The 26,486-nt window shown below is 49.4% G+C and overlaps 1 protein-coding gene across 1 annotated transcript; it reads right to left on the bottom strand.

Moving 5' to 3' along the window:
* Positions 1-684: 684 nt before the first annotated feature.
* On the bottom strand, positions 685-26,486 carry LOC146178143 (transforming growth factor-beta-induced protein ig-h3-like). Its single transcript, XM_084577968.1, has 11 exons — positions 26,244-26,486; positions 13,844-13,987; positions 11,339-11,467; positions 7,143-7,240; positions 6,415-6,569; positions 6,108-6,263; positions 4,945-5,095; positions 4,718-4,858; positions 3,428-4,047; positions 2,036-2,270; positions 685-1,082 (listed from the first exon to the last, which is right to left on the bottom strand). The coding sequence occupies exons 1-11, from the start codon at positions 26,426-26,428 to the stop codon at positions 817-819; spliced, it is 2,280 nt and encodes a 759-aa protein (XP_084434094.1). The 5' UTR covers positions 26,429-26,486; the 3' UTR covers positions 685-816.

The following is a 26,486-nucleotide window of genomic DNA, read 5'->3' as shown; positions in this document are numbered from 1 at the left end:
ATACCCGCCACATCCCTCGATGTGATCCGAGCAGGCAAAATTCAATGAACAGGGATGTCATGACAGTCATTCGATACCACCGGCTGGAAGGCCGTTTATGCGAGAACTTGCGCTGCGCTAGTCCTACCCGAGCTGGAAATGAGGTTCAAAATTAAGAACGTACTCCCCCCCCCCCCCCCCCCCAAAAAAAAAAAAAAAAGGAGGGGGGAAAGGGGGGGGGGGGATAGTAAAAGCAGGAAGCAACGCAAGGTTGCATGTGTCAAAAGGCAATTGAGAATTACAGGCATTTGCTACGAGGGAAAAGCTCGATTAGAGGACCGCACTGGGGCCCTATGAAAGGGCCAGGACAGCAGCTTGAGCATGTTGGTTATTCATTCTTGATGGAACAGCGCAAAACATCGGGACAAGAGACAAGAGACAAGCAGCGCTTGTCTCTTGTCCCGATGTTTTGCGCTGTTCCATCAAGAATCAACTATGAAAGGGGCTGCTTGCTCTGCTGTCGAGTCCTAAGCAATAACATATTGCAATCAAAGATTCCGATCGTCACCTTCAATCAACAAAAAAATCAAATATCAATCCTGGTCCGATGCCCTTTGGTTTGGCAGAGCAAGAAAGCACCGGATCGCAATAGCCCACACAGCCCGAACAGGTGACTGCAGGAAAAGCGAGAAAGACAGGCTAGTATGACAACAGTAACAAAAAATGACATTTATTCGCAAGAACCTACGGTCGGTGGGAACAGCACGCTGAGACCAGGTGATGATAAATAATGTGTGTACTATCTGCGCTGCCAGCGCCCAGATACGCGGCCTCCGCTTACAGAGACCGGAAGAAGGGGTGCAGGTCGAAGCCGAAGTTGAATCCGGCCGAGTCCTCGTCGGCCGGGCGCAGGCTGAGCACGCGCTCGATGTGCTGCACGAGGCCATTGCGGGCGGCACGGTCGGCGCGGGAGACGCGCGCGCCGCCGAAGTAGACGTTGCCGCGCAAGCTGCGCTGGGTGGTCACGGCGGTGCCGTCCAGGCTGCGGTACTCGAGCCGGCTCAGGAAGCCACTGTGGCCCACGCCGCTGGTGCATGCAATCTCTGCAGGGAGAGAAGAAAGCGGTAAGTACACGCCGGGGAAAGCGGAGTGCAAATATAATGGACATCAGGAATATAGAGCAGGGAGGCAGTTGGGAACTGGGGAAAACGCCGTAGGCACAGTAAAGGAACATAGTGGTATGTCACTGGAAAATGAGCCCATATGCATTTATTCGGTTTAGAGGCTACGCGGTTTGGGAGATACATTCCACAAAACGGTAATCGGTAGAAGCTATATTACTCTGCTGAGCATGATTCGGGCGGTCTGAGGAACAAGAGGCATTTACCTCTATCGGAAGAGAAAGTTTTCCATGTTCCAAGGACTCATGACGCTAACCAACAAGCAACATTTGTTGAAAGAATATCCATGCAAGTCCTGAGCAGATCACTTTGCTCCGAAGTACTATTATAGCTCTGCTTGAAGCCGTTCTTAAGATTTCGTGAGTTTTCTTTTTCTCTTCTTTGCAGTCCAATTTCGAACGAGAATGACAGGAACAATTTGTATAACACCCATGCACTCTCTACGCCGAACAAGTGTAATACTACATGAATTGATTCGGAAGGTCTCGAGTGGCTGAAGCCAACGAAGTCGTTATGCTAATCATCTACAGCACGGTATCACGTTCTGTTAATGAGCAAGCATTACATAGCTCATGAGTGGTGCGAACAGCCAGGTGTTGATTAAAAACTGAGCCTAAATTTTGAGCTAAAAGTCAAGTCATATATCGTTGAAAACGTTTTTATCGTGCAGAATTCATAATAAAACACTGAACCACGCGAAAAGCACGCAAAACCTAGCCAAAGCTCCTCTAACTCGGTTCAGAAATAGGCAACACAAGCGAAACAGTAACAGCCACTGCTAGCGCGTCCACAGCACGTAGGGAGACTTGAGATACACCAGGTAGTTTTTGGCAGCGCTACACAGGGCAGACCTGGGTGTATATTGCGTGACTCACCGGGCAGGATGTGCTGCTTGACGAGCGCCTGCACCTGGTCAGGCTGCAGGGCGTCCAGGGTGCCACGACGCAGACGACCGAACGCGCTGTCCGTAGGTGCCAGCACCGTGAAGGGCCCCGCGTTGCTGCGCAGCTGGTCGGCGAGACCGGACTCGCGGAGCAGCCGAGCGAAGGTGCTTAGTTCGCTGTCGGACTCGACGATGTCCAGCACGTTTTCCGCAGGAGGACTCAGCACCTGCAAACGGCGTTGAGTGTCAAACCATCAAACCTGTCAAACCTGTCAAACGGCGTTGAGTGTCAAACAGCCATCGGATGCTCATTGTACAGTTACCCGTGAAAAAAAAAAAAAAAAAAAAAAAAGCCGGAGTTGAACCGTTTACGCGCAAATGCCACCAATGATATGTACCATATTTTGATCTGGCTCAGTCTGGCCTGCCCAGAATGCAGTACCATGCATTCTATTTGCCTGTTTTGAAGGCGTTGGAGAGACGGAAACTGACAGGTTGACGCAGCCAGACCTGTTGAATCGCCATCATCCCGACTTTAGTCGTTCCGAGTCCACATGAACCCCAGTTCCGCCGGCCTTCAAACGCGATTGCACGCACGCATCTAGCTGTCGCACCTCACCTATGGATGGCGCAGAACTGGCAGACAACGTGTAAAAGTTAGATACCGCATTAACTTAGAGCAACCGCATGGTGCAGATTCTAGAACATATTACGCGCCTAACAACAATACAGATGTCGCCTAAAGGCACGCGAAGTCCATTACTATGAGAAAGATTTCATTCATGCATATATTGCTTTCCGGTCCGTATGTGTTGCTTGGAACGAATGGGCACCACGTGATGGTCAATTCTACAACGGCGTGTGCGGAAGAAAAATGTCGCGCGCACGAAGGTCGCAGGCGACGAGGAACCGCACGCAAATGCAAAACTTCGCCGAGAAGCAACGCACGTCGCAGTATACATGCCCGCTCCGGATATCTCAAACTAGTGTAAGTAAGCTACTTCCGCCTGGATGTCGCTCGCAAGCTCTCAGTCTGCGCTATTTTTCGCCGAAGCGGACATCCGCATACAGCAGACGAAACGACGACCTAGACGTCGTTTTGTCTGCAAAGAAGAGGAATGCACACAAACAATTCCAAACGTATAACTAGTTGGTGGAGACATCTGTTTACAGTGTACGAGATTACAGAAAGGACGCGATTAAGAAAACGGCGATGGCGGTGAAAAAAAGATCGTTCAGGACAGAAAAAAGCTTGTTCAGCATACTTCACAAACAAGGCAGGGACAGTTACGAAGGATCAAGTAGACAACATCTGCGTGCTTCCTATTCTATGATTTTTCCTTCACGCTGGTTACAAGGGGAACCGACAAGGGGCCTTGCTCACCTTGTCGACGACGTAGACGGCGCCTCCGCAGACGGGGCTGGAGGCGCTCAAGAGACGGGCGCACTGCGCGGTCACGGTAGGCCGCTCGAAGGAGAAGGCGCGCGGGAAGACGTTTACGCGGATGGGCCGCTCCTCGCCGAGAGCGGTTCCCAGCAGCATGTTATTGAAGAAGCCCCGAGGTGACAGAAGCTGGCCCGGAACTGTGTGGTAGCGAAGTGTCTCCGCAAGGCGTCCGCTCTTTTTGAGGTCCTCCCACTCGGTGAGAGACACCTCCTTGAGGGCCTCCTCGGAGGGCGCGAAGAAGGTGAAGTTGTCCAGTCCTTCGAACGACTCGGTCAAGTTGGCCGACTCGATGAGGTGCACCAGGTCGGACATCTTAGCGTCGCGCAGCGTCTGCATCAGTGGCTTGCTGTCCTGCGACATGAGGATGTGGTCCAGCACGTGCAGCACGCCGTTGGTGGCCACCACGTCGCGCTCCGAGATTGGGCTGCCGTCGGCCAGCAGCCGCTCTCCATCCCTGGTCAGGGTGACGGGGTCACCGTTCACGTTGCGCACCCGCGCAGATCCGGGTACCGCCGTGGTGCAGATCACGTGGTTCAGCAGGTGGCCGCGAAGCAACTCTGCTCACAAGACAGGCAAAGGAGCAGGCGCGTTTGCGTACAGCACCATACATCCGTGCGATGTACTATCGTGCATGCATAAAGCACATAGCTTTCAAATCACGCAGTTCTCAAGTCGATCTTTCACATTCACATGTGCTAGAGAAATATGCTGATACGGTTCGAATCGCGCTTCAAGTCCAAAATGGCCAGGCGCGCGTTCCAGAGGCTTCTGTCCTCGAGAGTGCGCAAGCCATAACGCCCACACGGTGACTATGCGAAGACGTGACAATATAGCGAGTAACTTCTAACTTTTAATGATACGAAACAGTATTCGGAAGGTTTCAAAATACGTTAACGGTAGGCACCCGCCATGAGCAGCTCATCTGCAGTGGGCCATGTGCGAGCCGACACCATTTTCGACGAGGCGACTTGCCAAATTATCTTTAGAGCAAGGCCTTTAACCGATTAATTTATGTAGGTTTCAGCTATTCTAGGAGTTCTGCCGACAGTTTAGCTATATGCTTGGCCTGAAAATGCATCGCGCCACCTTTATGCTCACACGGATGAGCAGAAAACAGCACAAGCTATTTGCACGCCCACACACAAGTGCCACTGCGCTGATCTAGCAGCGAAACACTACGCGTGGCTGAGCGCAACCCAATGAATGTGGTTGTTGTAGGACACTTACTGCCGATGCACGCGTCACCGTTCTTCCACTTGGCCAGCGTGTCCTTGTGCACCTTTGAGAAGGCTTCGTCGCTGGGCGCCAGGACGGTGTAGTGACCTTGGGCGTTCTTCAGCGATTCGTCCAGGCTGGTCATGGAAAGCACTGCACACCGCATTGACTGCGATCAGGATAAAAGCCACCAACAAATATGGGACAAAACACAGTTCACTGAGAGAAATGATACTTACGGGATCGGAGTGTACTGAAGCGCGGGTCCTCGGCGATGATTTCGTAGAGCGTCCTGTTGGGCGACGGCAAAGTCTCGTCCACAACGTGCACCACACCGTTGGTGGCCGGGTTGTTGGCAGACACGATGGGCACGCAGTTGGCCGTCATCAGCTGTCAGGCACAAGCACATTGATAAGACGTCTACGGACACAGTTGCATTCATATCCCCCGAATTTCCTAAGGCCCAAGTAAAGCATGTAACTGAACCGTTAAATTGCTTTCAGGTAGAGTTGGACACCAGACCAAAACAAGAAAGCTTAGTGAAGGGGTGTGCGAATATTCGAACACTGCAAACATATCAAATAGAATGTTTGTATTGTATGGTTTGAACGAAGCAAAGGATATGCATTTTGAAAATTATTCGAATAGCTTCGAGTATGCTACGATATTTTCAAATAATTGGCAGAAAGTGTTAATAAGGCCCATCGCATTATTTTTTTTTTCTGACAAAACAGGGCTGGAAAAACAGGGCACACGTACGCCTATGCTGAGCACCATGCTTTAGCGATAAGTATGTACGGGATGAAGGGTTCAGTACCCGGACCATCAGAGTGACAGCTTTCATAATGTTTGATAATAAGAGGCGTAAGTAAATTTAGCAACCTTGCCCTGATGGCCGATCTCGGAGGCCACGAAGCATAGGCGCTATTAGGCGGGGATATAGTTTATTCTCTTACGCCGCCAACAAGCAAAGGTAATTTTTCTGCCAGTATGACTTGGATTTCATCAAGTTAATAGCGCACTGAACTCTCGTTGCGGCCCACAGCGGAGACTAGTGTTATGACATTCAACAACTGTAGCTTTAACTCTAAAAGGTAGAACCAAACGCAGCGCCGCTATACGGCTTGAATCTATCCTACTACTGCTAGTATTGTACGATTCGCAAAATAAGCAAATATTATTTGAAATAGTCGATTAAGTTCGGAAAAAATACTATGCACACACCCCTAGAGCTTAGCTGCCTGGCAAGTGTTGGCGGTGGAATGGTAGCTCACTAAACGCATGCATTTGCTTCGGGATTTCAAGGCGAGCCCAAGGACCGTGAGGTCGCGAAACGCTTCCCAGCTTTCGAAGTGTCCTCGTCCCAACTCAGTTTTGGTGCAGTACACAGGCGGCTCCTCACCTTTGCCGGGTTGTAGAACTCGTTGATGCGAATGCTGGATCGGCCGTCGACAGTCTGCAGGACCATCTCGTCGGTCATGTCTCCCGTGCGCAGCACACCTTCCACCGTGTGCGCCCGCACAGCAGCCTGGCCGTCGTGGGGGCTGGACACCTCGTTCTGCGCACAGGGGCACCCACGTCAGATAAGCATTGTTCGAACAAGTGTAACGCTATGACATAACAGTGGCAGCTGGAGCAATGGCCATTCACAAGAATTCGGGTCACAAAGGTTTCTCAAACAATACTGAAGCGAGTATAGGCCCACTCACAGTGTGTTCGAAGTCCTTCAACGCGATGTTGGTGGGCACGAAGACGGTGACGTTGCCCTTGTTGATCTCTTCCACCATCTTGGACTCCTCGACGAGGTCGACAAACTTGGAAGCCCCCAAGTCCTTCATGGTCGTCACCAGGTCCTTGAGGTTCACTGGAGGAAAAGGATAAAAGGAGAAAGCTTAATAAGCAACGCAGTTTCAAGCGAACAGGATGTATAGAGAGTACCAAACTAATAGCCGGATTAGGCTGGACATCGATATTTTTACACATTGCGACGCGCCCAGAGAGGCACCATCGATGGCGTACGTGACTATAGCGACCGCATTCCTTCATTAAAGGTGAAATCACAGTAAAGCTAACGCTCCAAAAGCATTTTTATACGTTCTCCCTGCCGAGCGTATGCTCCGAGAAAAAAACAAGCTTCCAGCATTCGTTATTTGCAGGAGAAGCATAAAGATGGAGCAAAGTTAGTATCTATTCCACCACCGTATTCTTTCCGATGACACTGAAGCACGTTCGCGAAATTTACTTCGAGTCTAGATAAATATGGGGCTGTACACCGCGTAACGAGTTCGAACAAACACGCATGTAATCAGTCGCGTGTGTAGTCTGAGCGGTACATGTCCGTGGCGGGGTGCTCAATGACGTACTCGGCGCCGTGCAGCTCAGAGATGCAACTGAAGGGAACCAAAGGTGGAGGAGGGAGACGTGAGCGTGTACACACCTTGCACGCATCCTGCACGTCCGTTGCGGCCCCTGGCGAATCCGTGGCAGCACGCGTACCTCTCGGTGATCGTCTTGCTTTCGTTCATCGTCCGGATCCTGCCGGAAAAAGTGAGCGAGCGGATGAGACACAGGTCAGCAGTGCAACGGTATTTCGGAGAATTTCGGCACTGTATTTCGGAGAATTTCGGCACTGTATTTCGGAGAATTTTGGCACTGTATTTCGGAGAATTTTGGCACTGTATTTCGGAGAATTTTGGAACTGTATTGCGGAGAATTTTGGAACTGTATTTCGGAGAATTTTGGAACTGTATTTCGGAGAATTTTGGAACTGTATTTCGGAGAATTTTGGAACTGTATTTCGGAGAATTTTGGCACTCGGGCAGTTTTTAACTGAAATAGTTAGCGAACTAGTTACCCACTGCCGTGTCAAAAACACGACAAAATAGTTTGCATAGTTATGTCCTAATGTCACTTTTCTGTAGCTGTCTATCACACTTTGTAGTTCTGTCGTTTTCGTTTCTGTTCTGTAGTGCGTTTCTGTACTGTATAGTGCTTTGATCTGGCAGTTACATTATATTTTGAAATTACTACTGGAATTTCTGTTGTCACAAGTGCACTATCAAAAACAGCACAGAGATTCTGTTGCGACATGGCAAAAGTTTCTGCATTTTGACTGGGAAACATCATTGACCGTTTTTCTTATGTCCGCCAACACTGGTATTATGGTGCTGCAGAAACAGTCTCAGTGCCTCAAACCCCCCCCCCCCCCCCTTTTTTTTTGTTACCTTTTTATCTTATCTGTTATCTTGTTATTTTCTTGGTTTTTCGCCCCGCTTTTCTTTCCAGAAATGTTTTCTGGAGGTGGAATTATACTCTGTGTTTACAGCACGAATAGTGTTCAATGAATGTCACGTGACAATCGTTAGAAATTCGTTACGGTTGTTTTCGAACATCTAGGCTTAATGAAAATATTGCCACGCTGCCAACACTGAAACCGTTTGTGCTACGCCGCACTCCACCTAGATTTCCAATACTGCGGACACGAAAGCAGACTGCTCGCTGCTGATGAAACAAACACCATTTCGCATCAAGCGATGTATGGCAGATTATCACGGACTCAAACAGCAATAAATGCCATAGAATATGCTCATAGTGCATTCCTGATTGGTGCCGGAAATCAATACCCAGATCTCGGAGAGGCGCAGTGGCCGGCGTAATGTTAGAGAGCCGCCCATTTCTGGCACCATTGAGAACGCTTCACGCGAATGAAGGCGCGTGCATATGCACCGCGCGAGGGCGGATCTTCAGAACGATTTGACGGAAGAAAACAGCACGGAACAGCACCGCGCGCCGAAGGTCACCCGGGTTGTTCGACCGTCTTCGCGGGTGAAGCGATAACAGCCGCATCGCGCCTGCGTGGGGCACTCGAAAGAAACACAAATAAAGCCGGCAACGACGCCCGGAAACATGCACACACGCCTACGCAGACGGCGTTTCCAAGGGCCGCCCAACAACCACGCAACCACAAAATCGGTTGGAGCTGTCGAGGTACTATCTAATGAGGGGTGGAAACACGAAAAGGGTCTATCATTTTGCAGCCATGCGAAAAACATTGGCCGAGGCCTAACCCTGATAAGCCTAGTTAGTCGAAGTGAGAGTCTTTTTGCTTTTTGATTTGATAATGCTTACGTTTAGACTTGGCATGGTTTTGCAGCGGTTAAATTAGAGAGGCTGTGAAGTCGAGGACGCCGCCAACTACAAGAGAGAACACGTGATGCTGCCTCTGCCTTCAAAGGTTAGTTGTCAAGTCATGGTAAAACATAGGTGGTACCATGGTTAAGCTATAAAGGCACACTGTGACCTCTGGCTCGTTGAAGGTCAAGCGGCCTGCCAGGTAGACCTTGGCTTAGTGAAGCTTTCGCTGCAAAAAGGGTTCTTACTCGATGATAAGGCTAATATACCGGGATATATTTTAGCGACCAGTCAAAAATGCCTAAAGACTGTTTGAAATGCAAAAAACAAACAAACAAATAGGAACAATCCCCCAGCCCCAAGAAAAGTAATTTACTATAGAAAGTGATTACATATCAGCTACCTAGAACATACCGTTTTTAAATAAATTAAGCGTTTGTGTGGCAAGTGCCAATGTGGAATTGAAAGTCACGGACAAGACGACGCTGTATCAGCCCCTGAAACGAATAAAAGCATTTCCTATTTACAGTTGAGTGGAAACGAAATGACAAGTCCTCCGATAACGCCTTGCGGTGACAGACTACAGCGCCCAGTTGGAACAGCACGCAATGTGAACGTGACAGCGTGAAGGCTACCGGTCTGCAGGAAACCCGACATCGTCAGTGCCAGCGTTGTGTGCGAAAAAGGCGAATTTGTCGGAAAGGTGATTAAAAGTGGTCAAAACACTCAAAACGTTTTGATCAGAAGGCGGCACCATGACCCAAACGTCAAAAAGATAATGGGGCCAATAGGTTAGAAATCGAATCCCTGATACTTTGGTTTGAGTCACACAGGATACTAACGCGGGGTTCTATGCATGTCGGGTGGTTTTTGACATAATGGTTATATGCAAAACAGAAAGTGAAAGGTCATGCCTTACCCTTTTAAAGGCAGAGCTTATATGTCTCGCAAATTTTGTGCCAAATCAAGATAACTGTTTGCTTCACGCAGTTGGTGCAAGACAAAGGGCGATCATTGCCATCGGGGTGACGGAGCCATATGTGTATGAGTTCGGTTGGGTGGCACAAACCATCCATCCAGATTGAATGAAAAGTTGAAGTTTTACTTAATTCTGCTGTTAAAAAATGTTCTGTTGTAAACTGCATCGGTGGCGCCCCGAGTGTGTTCTTGGAAATGATTTTCTACTTTGAACACCGCGTTTTGTTTTTAGTAGTTTCGAAGGTCAGCGCTGACTGACACGCCTGTTATAAACGCGTGCTGATGAACATACTGCGTGGTGCAAGACAGCGTCACGCGAGCCGCCCATGGTCGCCCGTGGACAAGACGATGTATTCTGCTTCGGGTTGCTGCAGAAGATATGTGCATATTCTGCGCCCAGACTACATGCATGCTGGAGGGGTGGAACCACAACCGCCCGGAAGATTCACCCAGGTGTCGCCTCGAAAAATAAACGCACAGACGCGAAGCCTTGCACGCCTGAGCGCATCCGCGTACAAGAAAACGTATGCCAGTGCATCCACTCGACAGTGCATGGCACGGTTTTCCCGTTTTCTTGCTTTGTTTGACGCTTCTTGGGGCAGTCGCAGCCGGTTACATTAGGCGCTGTTCTGCGAAGAAGCTGCGAGAGGCGGATCTCGGACGCATGGGCACCTAGTGTGTGAACAGGCTCGTCAGAAGTATGCTTCTTGGGGGGAAGGCTGTAGGTGCGGTTTGGTGGTGTATAGTTTAGGAGATTATGCATTACAAGCTCCCGAGACGCGTAAGGCGCTAGCATAAATGTTGGCAAGTCTCTGTACCGAGTCTACGCTGATGCGATTACTATACATTGCACCGCGTGCCGGCGACGTCATACTGCAGATGCGAATCGCAAAAAGGCAGAAGTCGCGTTTGTTCCAGTACGTAACTCCCCGGCAGCATATTCCGCTTTCGTTCACTATACTGTTCGCTGTGGAATCAACAGTGTCCAGAAAAAGCGCTCTTGTGCAGTACGCTCATCTCAACGTGTGTACTCACCCCGAACTGACACGACCGCAGTGGTTACTATACAGTCAGTTACAAATCAAGAATTGCTCTTGCAACGGCAAATATCCTTCTATGGAGCTAGGCTTTGCAGTCAGTGGCGTCAGTTCTCAGCATCCGTCCATGTTTGTCTGGAATGAGCAGTTCTTATATTTTCTTCTGGGGACAGCTAGAGCACTAGCGCTACTAGTGTCAGCGCAATGTGCTCTGTCACCTCGTGGCTTGAGTGGGTAAGCATTTTTTTTTTCTTGTGCCTCAGTTGCTGGAAGTTCCCTCGACGTTGGAGGGCTAACTATGATGCACACTCGCTGCTACCTTCTTGACGTGTAACCGAGTGTACACATCGAAAACAATTTCCACTTAAAAAGAAAGAAGGAAAATGCCAGCGTACAGTCGCCGATTCATAACTCGTCACGGCCACCTGTACAGGAGGCGAGCGGTCCGTAGTGGTCGCACTGTCACCGTAGAAGTGGCCATACTCACTTGGTGGTGCACACAAAGGCGTCCTCGGTGTCCTGGCACTGCTTGGACTCGAAGTTGAAAGAGAAGGGAATCGTGCCGTTGTTCTCCTTTGCGTCGTCAACCTCCTGGCGGAAGTTGCACACGTTGGGCCTGCAGCAAAGCGAAGGAAAAGCAGGCGACACTGTTACTGGAAATGATTAAACCATTTAATGGCTGAAACAAGGAAGCAGCGGCATAGAAGTAAAGGCGCAATCTGTATGGTGTGCCTGCGACTTGCGATGGAATAAATATAATGGCGGGCACGTTTACTTAGTGGACACGGAACCTGGGTATATGCCCACCGACACAGAAGACTTGAATTAAGCAAAACAGCAAGCAAGTGTCTACAGATTGGAAGCGTCGTGCGAACTGCCATTTTTTTCCTCGCCATTCGTACTTTACTGCATGTCGCCGAGTTAACCGATCAAATCATGTCTCCGACGTAAGAAAAATGAATCATCCTGGTTATTCACACTGGTTCCAGGGTTGTGAGAAAACGGTCCATCCAGAAGAACTTCCGCGTTCGCGAAGCTCAAGGTTAACTACAAGAGCGAACTGAGCGAATCTCCTGTCAGAGGGTGACGACGCGCCCCCACTGCCGCTCGAAGCGCATCACGAACCAGCATCCGAGCAGCCATGAAACAACAACGCGGCGTGCGCGGTGGTTTTATGAACAGTGTGCGATGGAGCGAATGGCGTCCTCGCTCGTGGCACTTTAAAGGCTCGGAACGCTACACAGTCGCTATTAGATTCACTGGCCGGACACCAGCAGTAGTAGCAGCGGTCACCATTATACGCTGGCTGCCTTTCCGGCGGCGGTCGACACAAAGCACACGCAAACAACTCTGCACGAGCAGACCCCCGCCAACGGCAGGACAATGGAACCATTCTCCGCGCGCAGAGAGAGAGAGAGAGACCGGGAAACGCGAACCACGCGTTTATAATCTTTTTTCCTTTTCCGGACGATACCGACGTTTAGCTGTTGCCCTGCGTCGCCTGGAGGGCGTTTTCGCATCTGTGCTAGCTCGTAGATTTGAAGCGCCGAAAACGAGACAGCTGAAGCCAGAATGGAATGAACTCGCCACGTGTTGACGAAGGTGAGCTAAGTGGTTAAAGGTAGTTTACTCTTTGGTTTACAGTTGGTATAATGCGCAGTCACACTGATATCTGCACCGCTGACTAGGAGCGCCCGTGCTCGCCGCCTCTCGGTTGCGAGTCTTTTCGCCCTAAAAATACCGAGATACGGTTGAACCGACTGCGTATACTAGACAGGACAATCGGCGTCATTTGCGGTGACCATTCATTGCGGGCAGGACGCTGAATCGGGGGAGTGCAATCCGGATGCGGCTCAGAGTAACGAGACTTGGTGACTCACTAAAGGTGAAGAGTCGCACAAAGCGTACGCCCCCTATTGTGCGTTCGTACCACGAACCGCGTGGCACACATAGAAGAGGGACGAAAACTTCCGCTTCATGTTTATAGCGGAGTGGATACACCACAAAGGCGCGCACGCGTGTGGCTTGTGCATCCGCAAATGGATGGTCGGCTGAGTCCAAGTCATGCCAGTGCAACCTATCGGCAATGCTTGCCATCATTTCGGCTGGAACAAGGAGGAAAAAGGGGTAAAACGAAGCCCCGCGCCACCGGCAGCGCCGTGCACGAAACGTTGCGTGGAACTTTCGAAAACCGAAAGTTATCGCACGAAGGTCTTGGAGTTTCAGCCCAGTACGAGCACCATTCGGTCGTTCGGGAATTCGCAGAACCCACCGCTTATGCGACTCCTCGTTAAGATGAGGCATGCGTCACGAGTGATATTTCCCGAAGGAAAACGCATCTGCATGCTTGAAAGAAGATGCTCATTTTCTCTGCAGTTGGCTCCTACGGAGGTCGCGTGCCATTCGGTCCCCTAGAACATGTATTCTTTACTTTCGATGCACAGTGCACTGGAGTGTCTTCGATGGTCGGCTGGTCCCATGCCGCATCTCATTGGCCGTTACTATTCGACGATACTGCCACGACTTCGCTGCAGCTTCTCTTGCTCAGGTAGCAAGCCGGCCAGCGAGTCGACACGTGAACGGCAGGCGAGGCAGACTATACTCAGTTACAACTAAAGAATGCAGCGGCGCAATTTCTCAAAAGGAGCCCTCCAACCAATGAGATCGACAGAGAGGAACCTCCAAGCAACTGAGGCCCAAAAAATCCCCTTCTCATGCCAGAAGTCAGGTGACAAAGGGCAATGTATTGGCGTCCGGTATTTAATTCCTGGAATAAAGGAAAGGGAGGAACCGCTCGACCAGTGCCATCTGGCTCAGCATATGAGGACATGGACAAAGTCAGGATTCCCTCCTTTTGAAGGGATACCAGCGTCAACATCTGACGCCGTCGGCTGGAAAGCCTCCTTTGAGAAGTGCTTGCCATGGCATTCTTGACTTCTAAAACGACTGTCTCAGAACAATGCGCTTTGTGGTCACAGAAGACGGCCCTCACCCCTTCCACCAGGGCTGTCGGAAGCCGAAGCCGAAGAAGCCGTCGTCCCTCCATGGCCGGGTCTCCACGATGACGGCGGTGGGTGTCTCCTCGGCGCTGCTGCCGCTACTGCTACTGCTTTCAGCAGCGGGGTTCTGGCCAATCCTGCGTGGTGATGAAATAACACTGTTAGTGCATACAGCTCAGCAGAATCAGATATCAGAGGGCGAGTGAAGGCCCTGCAACTAATTCAGCACAAGCGGAATTGTGTGGCTCAATAAAAGTAAACACCCACGTGGTTATAGAGAGCATGCTCGAGATGAAACGGCGCAAAAAGATAGGGACGCTAATGTCGTCCTGTTAATTTTTCTTTCCCAATCGTCTGTATTTTTTCGGTCTCCTCGAGAAACTAACAATGAGCCCGAGCAATCGTACATGTGGGGTCAGTCGCTCCGTTGGCTGTCCAAAAAAGTGACGAGCTAGCTGATATCGCATTGAGAGCGTCAGAGTAACTGAACTTTAGACCAGTTTTGAACAACGCCTAAGCCAAGTATAAAAAGCATTTAAGCAAATTCAGCCCACAACTGGCCGCAAACAACGCTAGATGGAAAGATGATAGTCCGTCAAACGCTTTATTAAAACGGACTCTTAAACCACTATCATGCACAATGGTTCAAGACAGGGACGCCGAGGCAATGTTCAACGCCATTTCCTCCTTTTTTTGTACCCAGGAAACAATCTCGGGGAAAATGCATTAAGATCTCCAGTTAATTGCATCGCATTTAAGGGTATGACGCGCGCGCCAACGGGCTACCGTAAGCGGATCCCCCAGCGGATCCTTCCCAGGCAGCAGGCAACAGCGGCCGAATACCCTTGCAGAAAAGCTGTGAGCGACAGTAACCGAACACAAATTTTCTCATACCAAACTTATACAAATGTCATACAATCTCATAATTCTCATACGTTGAATGATATTTGTATGAGAGAATACGAGATTTGCACGATTTTGTCTGAGAAACCATGCACGAGTTTGATATTTCGTAGCTTTCTCATGGGTTTTTCGGTAGGATATTTTAGTATGCTGGCACTGTAATGTTCCTATAGCTGACGGTTTGTGCTGCCTGTGTCGTTCACGTACATGGCCTTTGCCACGCCTAACCACTAATCCCTTAATTTGTGCCTCCGTTACCGCACACGCATTAATTAGCACACAGTGCTAAAGCCCCATATTATGTGAAAGACCTAGGTACAAAGCTCCGCCAAACCAAACCGCACGAACTTGTCTGCGCGACCTATGGTATAGAAAGTCGGACTTAGAATTCAAGGGCGCTGTATCACCGTTTTCCCCCAGCCTCCCATCTGAATTCAGAAGCACAAGTTAGCGCCCTCTGGCAAACCGGCCACGTAACGTGGCAGCGTGACGTCGTGCAGCCCTACGACCAATCGGCGCCTGGCCATGTCAGCTGCCAGGTGGCACGAGCCAGAGGCATATGCCCGTGATTTTTCTCTCACATTTTCCGGAGAACGCATCCTATGAGGTCCACGACTTTTGTGATGACCCCCTTGTTATGAAACCCACCTGCACACACAGAGCAGACGTACAGTCTTGGTCAAAAGTCCTGAAGTCAAAAGATTTTCGTCTAAGCTTCAAAATGAAGCTGTCACGGCGCCATTGACTCAAGGGCAGTGAAATGATGAGGCAGTTTCTTGCCGTAATAAGACACTGTTTCCTAGCACTTTAAATGCTATTTGGCATTCAATGATGGCATGACAGCGCCATACCGTGGCTGAGACGAAAATCCTTTGGCTTCAAGACTTTCGACCAAGAGAGTAGGCCTTGCACTTTTTAAACCAGTTTGCAAATAGTTAAAAAAAATTAACCCGGTATATATTTTATTTGCGGTGAGTAGCGCTCACAAAAGTCCGGTGACTTGACTTGAGAGAAGAGTAGTAACAGTAGTAGTATTAAAAGCATCACTGAACCAAAGGAGTAGGGAGACGATCAAGCGAAATGCAACATTGCCGAAATGAAGTCGTCGATGCGAAAATAAATAGGCCGCCGCCGCCGCCGCCGGCTGTCGGGAAGCACCAATAATAAAGCCGCTTCCTGGGCACCAAGGCCAGTTAGTTGCTACGGGACACGTGACAGCGATCGCCGTACGCCGTTAGTCGCTGAAAACATCTGACGAGGTGTGCTATAGCGGGCACAGACCGATGTGCGCGGCTTTTGGTATAAACGGATCATGACAGCGGTCAGCCTGTCGCTTCTACATTCTGAACACATATGTCGTTAATGGTAGACCGCAGATGTTCGACTCACAGCCTGGCATGAGCGTCTAATAACAAACCGCATACGCGGCTACATAATCTGCACGCAAGTTGTTAAGCCTCATTGCGAGCTAAGATAAGGACAGCGGAGAGGGGCGTAATTGGCGGCGCCAATTACGGTAGTGCCGCCACATTTCGCAGGCGAATCCAACGCTGCGGAAAGAACAGAGGTAGCGTTCAAATGTGCACAAGGAGCCGAAGACGGCTCCACGTCGTGAGCCACGTGGCGGCACGATACTGCTACCTGTGCAGTGACGCAAGACAAATGCTAGGCGGGCGAAGCGATGCAAGGAAGCGCTGGGTGTCGGGTTGACTCCCCGCAGGGCGGAGCCGTCACGCGACGTGGAGTCTTGTGGCTCGCATTGTTCGGTGCGGCACGTACGCTATAGGCGGACGACACAATCCAAGGATTACAATTGCATCCGGCAGCGGAGAGAAATATTAACTCATGCATGCCATCGACAGAAGGATACAAGTAAAATGAAAGCTACACAAAATAAGATAGGTAAAGGGAACCAAAGTAGCTCAGCTACTTTAGTCATCTGATGAGAAGAGAGGAGTCGCTGGAGAAAGATTTGATGTTGGGAAAGGTAGAGGGTCGCCGGAGAAGGGGTAGGCAGCGAACGCGATGGTTAGATGGCATTCTCGAGGCATTGCAGATGAAGCCATGTGATGTTAAGAAGATAGTGAGAGACCGGAAAGCGTGGCGTGACATGGTCCATAGGGTCACGAAGAGTCGGACACGACTGAACTGAACTGAACTGAAAGGGGAGGGGGGCACAAGTGCATAGCGATATCAAACCGGCATAACCGTGCCCCGACTTGCAGACCAAAAAGCCCGAGGCAAGATCCAAGTGACGATGATAACCGTTTCGCAGGCGGTTAATACTTAACTGGTCCCCCGAAGCACTGCCAAGTTACACCCTACGACACTCCACAGAAGTTGCAGTGATCGAGTGGCAAAAGCTCGCCAAGGAAGCTCTTCTTGGCTTCCACCGGTGTTATTTCGATGCAAGAGTAAAGACCAAGTGAAGCGTCCACTGAAGCTCAGCTAGCAAAGTGAACCTCGCTTGCAAAACAAACCTAAATACCCTATACCCATGCAGTGCCTTCTGCCATTTTGACTACAGTCTTGCGAGCTTCTTCCGGGCGATGAATAATTTTTCTGCAAAGCCAGAAGGACGAGCGATACGAGACGAGAGCCCTCAGCCCATCGCACGAAGCGGCGTGTCGCCGAGAAGTAACGCCTCGTGCGCACAGTAATAAACCAGAAAACTGCAAGACGCGTTACGTGCGCTTTTAAATATCCGTTGGAAGCGAGTTGCTCTGCGCGGAACATATTGTTTACGACCATCCCGAGCTCGTTGCATATTGTTCGTTAGGCCACGTATCCATGGAAGGGGTGAGCTTAACACGTATACAATGCAGGCTGTAGGTACAGGCCGATGCTTCAATTTTCATGATGTGCGGAAACAACGAAATGCGCTAAGTCAGGAAACGAGTGAGTGAAGCTAGTGTGTTTATTTACGGCACGGACAATGCAGCGCAACAGACGAGGACGTGATAAAAAGACGAGATTAGTAAATGCCATGCTGCAGAGAACATGAAACCACGAGACTTCCACAAGACGATAACGGCACTTTACTTTTTATTTTATTTTTTTGCCGGCACTCTTGTTTTTAAGTCCCTGACCTCGTTTCGTTTTCTGATCTTACTCTCCTTTCGTCGTCCTACATCCCACTTGCAAATTAAACAGATTCAGCGGGCAACAGTTTATAGTCGAGTCCCTGTCTGTCTACCGGGCACGCCTGTTTAGATGCCCTTTCTTTCTCATGTTTCGCATGCAAAATAAATGAGTTGGAATCATAGGTCGCAAGCTCTTGTCGCTCATCCCGGCTGTCACGCGACTACAGTCCATGCGCCTACCCTTCAACGTGGGCAGAACTCCAAATGGGAAGCAGTGGCATTACCAAGCTTGCTTATGTCCGCAGGGAAGGAAGGTAACAATAGCTCTGTCACTTACCGCTGCAATACATCACGGAAAGACGCGGCGGCTCCATCGATCAGTTGTTTTCTATATATACAATCTACCGCGGCACTGGAGCGCGTGCGTGCATCTGCACTCATCATTAAATTCTTGGCAGAATTCCGAACGTGCTGCTACCTCCCTCAAAGAACACGCGGCGTCGCAGCCAGTTTCGGCAATCAGTTCTTTTTGCTTCACTTGTTACACTCGCGTAAACAGCCTCGTCAAAGCAGATGCTCAAAGGCACGGTCACCCATAAACTGGTAGCGCGCCAGTGTGTTGCAGCGGTCCAGCGGAGCAAGGCTTCCCGACAGGCAGACTCCCGCAGTTTGTTTCAGTCACCAGCAAGCCATATGGAGATAGCTACAGACGGGGACACTCCGCAACCCAAACTTGATATCAAAATTCATAAATAAGGATATGAATCCCTTCTGCCGCTTTTGTGGTGGGAAAGACAACTTCGATCGCATGATCTCGGCGTGTAAAGCCCATTAAGAACAAGGCCGTCGAATAGAGCAGTCACCAAAGGTATCTACAGCCCGCGGCAAGCTATAGCCAACTTTCCACCCTTATTCTCAATAAAGTTTTATCCGCCTCAGCTCCTCACTGGTTCGCGCGATTTGAACGTCGACAGTGAAGTGTAGTTTGAAGAGTTCACACTGACGCCCACTACAGTGATGCGCCCATTTGCTGCTAAAATAGAACACGGTCAATAAGAGGAAAACGAACAAGAAGCGATCACAGAGTGATCAGACGCCGCAAGCCCTTCCAGCAGCTGAATGTCCATAGGGGATGCAGCGATGCAGAGAGTCTCTCCTCTCTTCTATACGCCGACTTGAGCGTCTCGTTTGCGGAGCCTCTTTTACTCGTGTGTCAGGCAAAATAGCCTCCGCAGAGAAAGTTTGGCTAGGTTTCCAGGCGACATATCCCAGATGAAGGGCGAACATAGATGCCACCGATGCCGTCTACCGACTGGCACCAACAGAGGTTGGATTCATATAGAATGAGGCGTTTTTGAGGCGAACCTTGCAGAGGTACTCTGCGCTAGACGGGATTCCATGAACCACCCTTCGTTAAATATCCAGGAGCTTTTCCGTTCCAACGCGAGAGGAAGGGGTTAGTGAAGGGGCATCCAAGCATTCGCCTCATATCGGCGCGTATTATAATGCAAGAATGCATTGAACTGCTATGTTTTCACCTTCCTATGTGCGCCCACATTACAAGGAAATGATTAAATAAACACGGGCAATACAAGTTTAGTAAAATAGGTAAACAATATTCTCACTGATTCAAAATTTCCTTGGCAGTATTCTGTAACCAAACCGAAGCAAATGAGCTTCGCTTCTTCAGAAATATCGGATTAATTTGCATCATAGGCTGAGAATCGAACCCTGCGCACGCTATCGATAGCCCCATGAAAGGTCGTTTGTTCAAGGTTGACCTGGTAAGGCAGTCACGCTCAACTCTAATGCGAACATTGTAAAATAGGTGAAAACTTAATGGATCTGCTGAGGTGACTCAATGGTTAGGGCCTTCGGCTGTTGAACCCAAGGGAGCGGAGTAAAGTCAGAGCCTACGGCGGCCGCTTTTTGATGGAGGCGAACCGCGAAGTGCCCGTGTACTGCGCAATGCCAATGCACGTTAAAGCATCCCATGTAGAAATCTTCCGAGCACTCCGTGCACCATTCAGCTTCCTTCAGCCTAAGTAGCTTTGGGATGTTAATCTCCATGAACCCAACTTTTAATTAACGCACAATATACTCGCGGGATGAGCAAAAAGAGACTCCCTAATTAAAAACGACGCCATTTGTCAATCAGAACGCCCAGGGTTTCTTTCTTTATGATGCGTGGTTGTTGCTTAATTTCCGAGCACGCGTTCGTAGCCTCCGCCGCACATTCTTGTCTGCGTTTTTGTTCTAGCTAGCTTGGTGCTGATTGTCTTCGTAGCTATTCTCACTTGGACTCCCAAGTTGATTCACTTGCACATTGGACCTTGAGTCGCCGGAGCGTATAGGCGCGGTTAGTGATGTCAGCTTATGTACTTCGGCGTGGCCCGCTGCGGAGAGGCGCACTGACTGCGGCGCTCGCTCCGCTGCGAAACCATGTGACTGTGCGGGGGTTTAACTACTCCTCCGGCACTTGGTTGCTCAGTCTCGTCATGGATGAGGTGCGCATTGGTCCCAATTTCGCCTGGCTGTCTCGCCGCGTGCATGCAATATCTGTGGACATGCATGTGTGAACGCGGGAAAGTTATGCATTTACTTCCTCCTTCAGTCGCAATAACCTGTGCCATGACCGTCTCGCTGCTTGCATCCGAAAAACAAACAAATGCTTGCACCTAGACGCCAAATACAGGCGAGGAGTCCATGTCGTATATACGTAATCGCAGATACACATATATACGTACAGATTGCACAGGCAGGAAAATGAGCAGAGCGCAACTTATTTACTGTCATTATTCATTGGTAGGATGGGGATGCGACGCGCCATGAGGAGTATTTTGGGACGAAGTAGCCGCGGCTTTCTAGCAACAGCGGCCGGTGAAAAATTATAGGAATAGCCTATCTACTAGCAAACAAGAAATGCTGCCTACATCTAGATTAACCGACTGGAGGAACTCACGTGCGTTGCTCAAGGTGCAAATGCCATACATACCCGAGGAACAGTACTAAGAAGGTTGTCAGTAAAGAAACCTTGGTGCGCTCCAATCGGCGTCTTGGAGGAAGCATTTGTTTGATTCTTTTACTTCTCAGTTGTACCTCGTGTTATCGGTGAAATGGAATCAAGCAACGAGGAGACGGGTCTTCCAGCTGTGCCGACGACAGCTAGGTACTCTAGGTGGGGAGTTGAAGGGAAGAGAATGCAGGAGCTCTATACTGGGCGACAGGACAGAAGAGGCAATGTTCTACACTGGCACACATGTTGCAGGACAGTAATAATAGGAGGGGTCAGAATGAAGACGGAAATGGAATTTTCGGGAAGGTGTATATAATAATGAAAGCACTTCTTTGAATCCTTTAACGTATATTTGCTCGAGCAATGCTGTTATGCCGGCGGGGCCGGGGCACGTATATCGACACGACGTTTTCAGCTGGCCGTAGTGCCCAAGTGTGAGTTTACAGGCCAGCGTCTCGCCCCACGTCGGATGGCTTGGTCAGGGGTCGCAGGTGCCCGGATGTGAACATCACAGGCTAGCTCATGAGCCAGCCCACTTCTTGCGACTCCTACATGGTCAAGGAACCACAGTACGGTGGCAGACGATGGAGTTATGGCGTGGTTTAATTCTGGTTTGGTTTGTGGGGTTTAACGCCCCAAATCGACTTTGTTGTCTAATTCTGCTTTTAGGTCTGAAGGAATTAATTAGCATGTGCTGGAGCAAGTAACTAGCCGCCACGAAGTCTAAATGGTGCACGAAGAAGAGCGGGGAAGCTCAGCAAAGGTGCCAGGTATGATAGGCATAATTTCTAGAGTACAGATGGTAAGAGGACTGCTGTATCGGCCACAGCTATGGTCTGCAAAGGTGTGAATATTACGCATGCCGCCAAACCTGTGTCCGATATGGTGGCGTCGCTGTATGCTATATGTATACGGTCTGTGTGCATGAGGGAGGATTGTGGTGGGCTGCCTGCGCTTCCAAGCAACCCTTATTAATTCGTTTGAAGAGGCGGTGCACTAAGAAACGTCCCTAGCAACCGTCAGGAAACAGGACCCGGACCAGTCAAATGTGGACTGAACTAAAGGTTTTTATTTTTCTGCCTCCGAGTATTAACCCCGGAGTCTGAGCGTTGCCGGCAGGCAGCCCTTGTACCTTCTTTTTCCACCACCTTTATCGTCAAGAGAGGGCGCTGTTACATTACAAATAAACGTCACTTGATAATAGTCAACACGTTATATTTAATAACATTATAGAAACAGTATTGCTTCAGCCATAGCTATGAAATAAAAAAAAAAAAATGTATTTCAAGCATTCTCACATTGATACTATTTGGGTTTTAGGGGTTTTCGGTAAGAGGAATGACGCCGCCCTGTACGTTCCAAAATGACAAAAGGCATCGTATTTAAGGAATCTTTTTGGTCATCTCGCGAGCCTATTGTGCCCTTATGAAAAGTTAAAACCTATTATTTGCTTCAGAGCAGAATGCTATTATCATACCGGGTCCCTCCCGTTAGCATGGCGCATTCTCTATAGCAGGAAAAAACTTCAACAGTTGCCAACTATGGGCAGTACGTGGCGAATGACGTATTTCTCCGTTGAACAGTAAATTAGATTGAAATTTGACCACAGCAAACAGTACAGAAGCGTCGAAATCATTCGGCTTATAATTTTATCTTTCTGGTTTAGGTAGAGGTTTAGCGGACTACGTGCTGTCAGGGAAGAATTTTGTGTGACGGTCACTGCAGACGAGACATGCATCCAACAACAGGCCCACCTTTACTCACCTCAAACTAACAAGCTTTCATGGTCCGTCGACAGTGCCCGTCTCGAAGTTTGAGAGGCCCGCGTTCTATTCTCACATCTTCGAATTAATGTAATATAATGTAATTAATGTACATTTTTCTTGCCTCCTCACTGAGGAAGTTGGCGTCAACGCGAATATTCTTGACCTCTTCTCCTGAATTTATATGGCACGTTTCGGATAGTCTTTCTTCTGTGGACGCGGACGAGCAAAGCAAGGTGGAAATGTAATCATTAAACACAAACAAAAAAAAAAAAAAAAAAAACGAAGCAAGCAGACGACGTGGAGTAGCAGAGCGGATGTAGTTACCTGAACAGAATCCCTCCTTGAACCCAAGGTGTGCGAAATTGAACGTTGCCGTAGCAATTAACATTCTGTATTCTCACTCGACAATCAAATCACAAAGAAAATGTGAAATATAATTACCACGAGGAGCAAGTCTACGCCGTCAGGTCACAAAACACTATGGTAGGTGAGGCCCACGGCTAGTCCCGGTATTTCCCTCGGATCTCCCCCTTTTATTTCAGCGTTAAGCAACACAAAGGTCAGCGCTTCCACCCATAAGTGTCCAGTCCCATACAGTTCGCTCAATTAACTCGTCAATGTTTCGCAACTCCTCCAGCATCCGCGAGTCTGTCGCCACCGCTGAGGCATCGTTAAGTTCGTCGGCCATTCGAGATGATACAAAGAACTGCTAAATACAAACAGCGCGACTAGCGTCCTCCAACTCCCCTTTAAGAAACAAGCGCCGTCAAGGGCGTACGCGCCGTACCAGGAGCCATTTTAGGCCCCTACATAGTGCGTGGGAGAGGGACGCAACTGTCTGGGCAAAGCCGCGAGCCCCATGCAAAGTGCACACACCGCGTCTCCGTCAAGTAGCAGTGCAGCTTCTTAGCGACGACTGCTTTTCAGAATATCTTTGCGCAGGCATGACACCGTCCTTGAATGCCAGAGTGGCGCAGTATATATACGCCTCTGCATGCATCTGATATATGTACAGTTCACGGTCAACCGAGTTCACGGACACGAGGCCAAGTTACCGGGTCGGAAGATCCGCTCTACAACATCTATTTGTTTACACTCAAGGCTTATTGGCATAACAAAGGAGGTAGATACATGGGATCATTTGACAAAGCATGGAGACTGAAACAGAATCAACGAGCAATGCATTTGAATGTCGCGAGAAAAATCACCGCACTGGACCTTGTTGCTGGACTGGTTATTACAGAGCCTTGCAGATATTAAACACAGAGCGGAGATTTGCTAACATGGCGTTTGTTTTCTTTTTTTCGCTACGGGGAGTGTGGGGGCTGAGGTGTGCGAAATATTCCCAAAAGACTATGAACAAAGGGATTATCTGAGCTACAGAAACGGCGCAGATAGAATGAGCACCGCGAGTACCGATTTACATTATTTGGTTGCAATTAAGACAGCGCGAGTTGTGTACTTTCCTACGCTGCTTGTGTAGAGCCAATTTTTCTGGAAAATGCTTCGCCTGCTAGACCGAAGAATATGCGGTGCTCGGGACGCCGGTTAACAAGAATCTGAGTCTTTTGGCTGTCGCTGCATTTAACGAGTACCGAAGACTCAATATGTGAAAGTCGTTGGCTCGCGGACAAGGGCAATAATTAAAGCTCATTAACAATCACCTCTGTTCTCAGGACAGGCGGTAACCTCATCAAGTTATTGTTACTAGCTTGACAAGAATTTCTTCACACTTACTAAACTTCAAACGTGGCTATATCGGCGTATTAGAACTGAAAATCGAACGCTGAAGCAATATATTGCTCAACCTCCAAGGAAGTGCACCTAAATCCTGCAAGATTTCGTTCGACAGAGAGGCATTCTTGTTTTCAGAAGAAAACATTCGCTCCCGAAAAGACGAGGGAGTAAGGGCCTCCTCGATCCCCGGGCTGTTGCGAATCGCCCACGCTTTCCACTGTCATATACGCCTGACTCGAGATCTCGTAAAGTATCTGCAGATGAGCTTATGAGCTTTGGTTAGTGCTACCCCTTCCAAGCATTTTTCGCGGTTTGAGAACAGTGAATTAGCTTCAGTAAACCTTACTTACATAGCTACGGTCAAAAATTAGGAGAACGCGTTTCGCCTTAAGACTCGATAGCACCTTTAACACCGAATTTTCATTCCGAAATTTTTAACTTTTGAATGTAGGCTCTCTGAAACTCCCGCGCGAGGTAATGTCGTTATGACGTCACGATACTGTCGACAAATCAGGATTTTTTCCGACACGTTCGATGCCCCTCATAGTTTCGTACGCTGCCAGGTTACGGCGACGCCTTTTAGACAGAGCGAGCTGTATGCGCTATCGCGCACATAAAAAAAAAAAATCCACTTTATCTTTTACCATTAATTAAGAATCAGCGAAGTCGCCACATAAGCAATTTCGGGCCCCATTCCTAGAAAAGGCACTGTCGCTGGTGATTAAAAATTACGTCCTTAATGCGAATGTTAATGACTCATCGTACGGCTGATGTGACAGAATGAAGCAACCACTTAACATACATCCTGCTGGGCCGCACTGGAAGTAGGTCATCCGGTTCCTATCCAGAGCAGTAAACAACGCGCCGGAACATAGCGAAAGTCAATTCATTGCTAATGTTTTCCTTCTGCGCTCTTAGATGCGGCGAAACTACAGATGACATATGTGATATTCTAGCGATGAACTGTCGCCGAACGAAAAGAGCACACGTTATCTTCATCCTTCAAGCCAGAGATGGGGGGCAGAAACGAAAAAAGGAAGAGAAGGGGTTATAAAGAGAACACTACACAATAACGCTCGCACTGACAGCTCGAACAAAGTGCGCTCACGTCAAATACCGTCACAGGATCGAACCAGTTCTGCAAGGTCGTCCGAACGCAGACCACCAAACCAGAGGACAGCCTCCTTTAAGACTTGAGCCAACATCGACCGCTCGCCTAGCGCTCCGTCTGCTCTAATTCCGTACTGGCCTGAGAGATTAAGCGATCTATTTTGCTTTTATACTAGGGCTGACAACGTCGCATGCGACTTCTGATGGGAACGCGAATGCACAGAAGGGTTTTCATCCTTCTGTTGCAGGCAGGTCGCGCAACGCGGCCTGAACCAAACCAATCAGAGGGCGGCAGCGAGCGGAATATCGAATTTCCTCGACGGACTTTTCAGCGATGGCGATGACCATGTCTACGTGCAGACTGTTCGTGCAGACTGTTCGGCCGATTGTCTACAAACACGGTATTTGGATCGACAACTGCTCTTCCTGAATAAAATGGCGCAGCATGCCCTAACAGACAACCCGTCTACATCACAACACACTACTTAAATCTCTCATGAGCTGCCAAGGCACTTAATCGAGCGAACCACGTCTTCCCTAAACGATACCCTCGGCTTCCTGATGATCCAGCTGCCTCTGAATCTGGCATTATTACCACCTCCTCATATCGGCTCCAAAGTATTCCCCACAACTCGACGCCGTTAACCTTCGCTGATCACTCAAGTACTGCTGCCCATGATGCCGGTAAGAGCCAGCATGCGTGCTAAGGTAAACATAGCAGAGGACCACATCCAGCAGCAAACACCTCCGATCGTAGTGCGCAAGATTGTCAACTTGCCTCGGCTGAAGGAAGGGCGTCCAGAAAGCGTTGAAGAAGCGTCCTCCCCTCTCCCTACTGCCGACACTGGATTCCCTCTCGGACTCCCGTTCCGACGAGTCGCCTTCCCTCTCGAAGGCGAGCGACGTCGCAGAGAAGACGCACACGGCGCAAAGCAGCCACGCGACCCGATAACAACGAGCCATGTCTGATCCACTGGTTGCAGCGGCGACGCGACGATCTCTGAGCTGCGGCGCCGCCGGC

Source organism: Amblyomma maculatum, chromosome 9 (genome assembly GCF_055883805.1).
Source record: "Amblyomma maculatum isolate TAMU_Amacu chromosome 9, ASM5588380v1, whole genome shotgun sequence".
NCBI classification, from domain to species: Eukaryota; Metazoa; Arthropoda; class Arachnida; order Ixodida; family Ixodidae; genus Amblyomma; species Amblyomma maculatum.
Note: the sequence above shows the minus strand (reverse complement) of the source record. Positions and strands in the feature narration are given on the sequence as shown.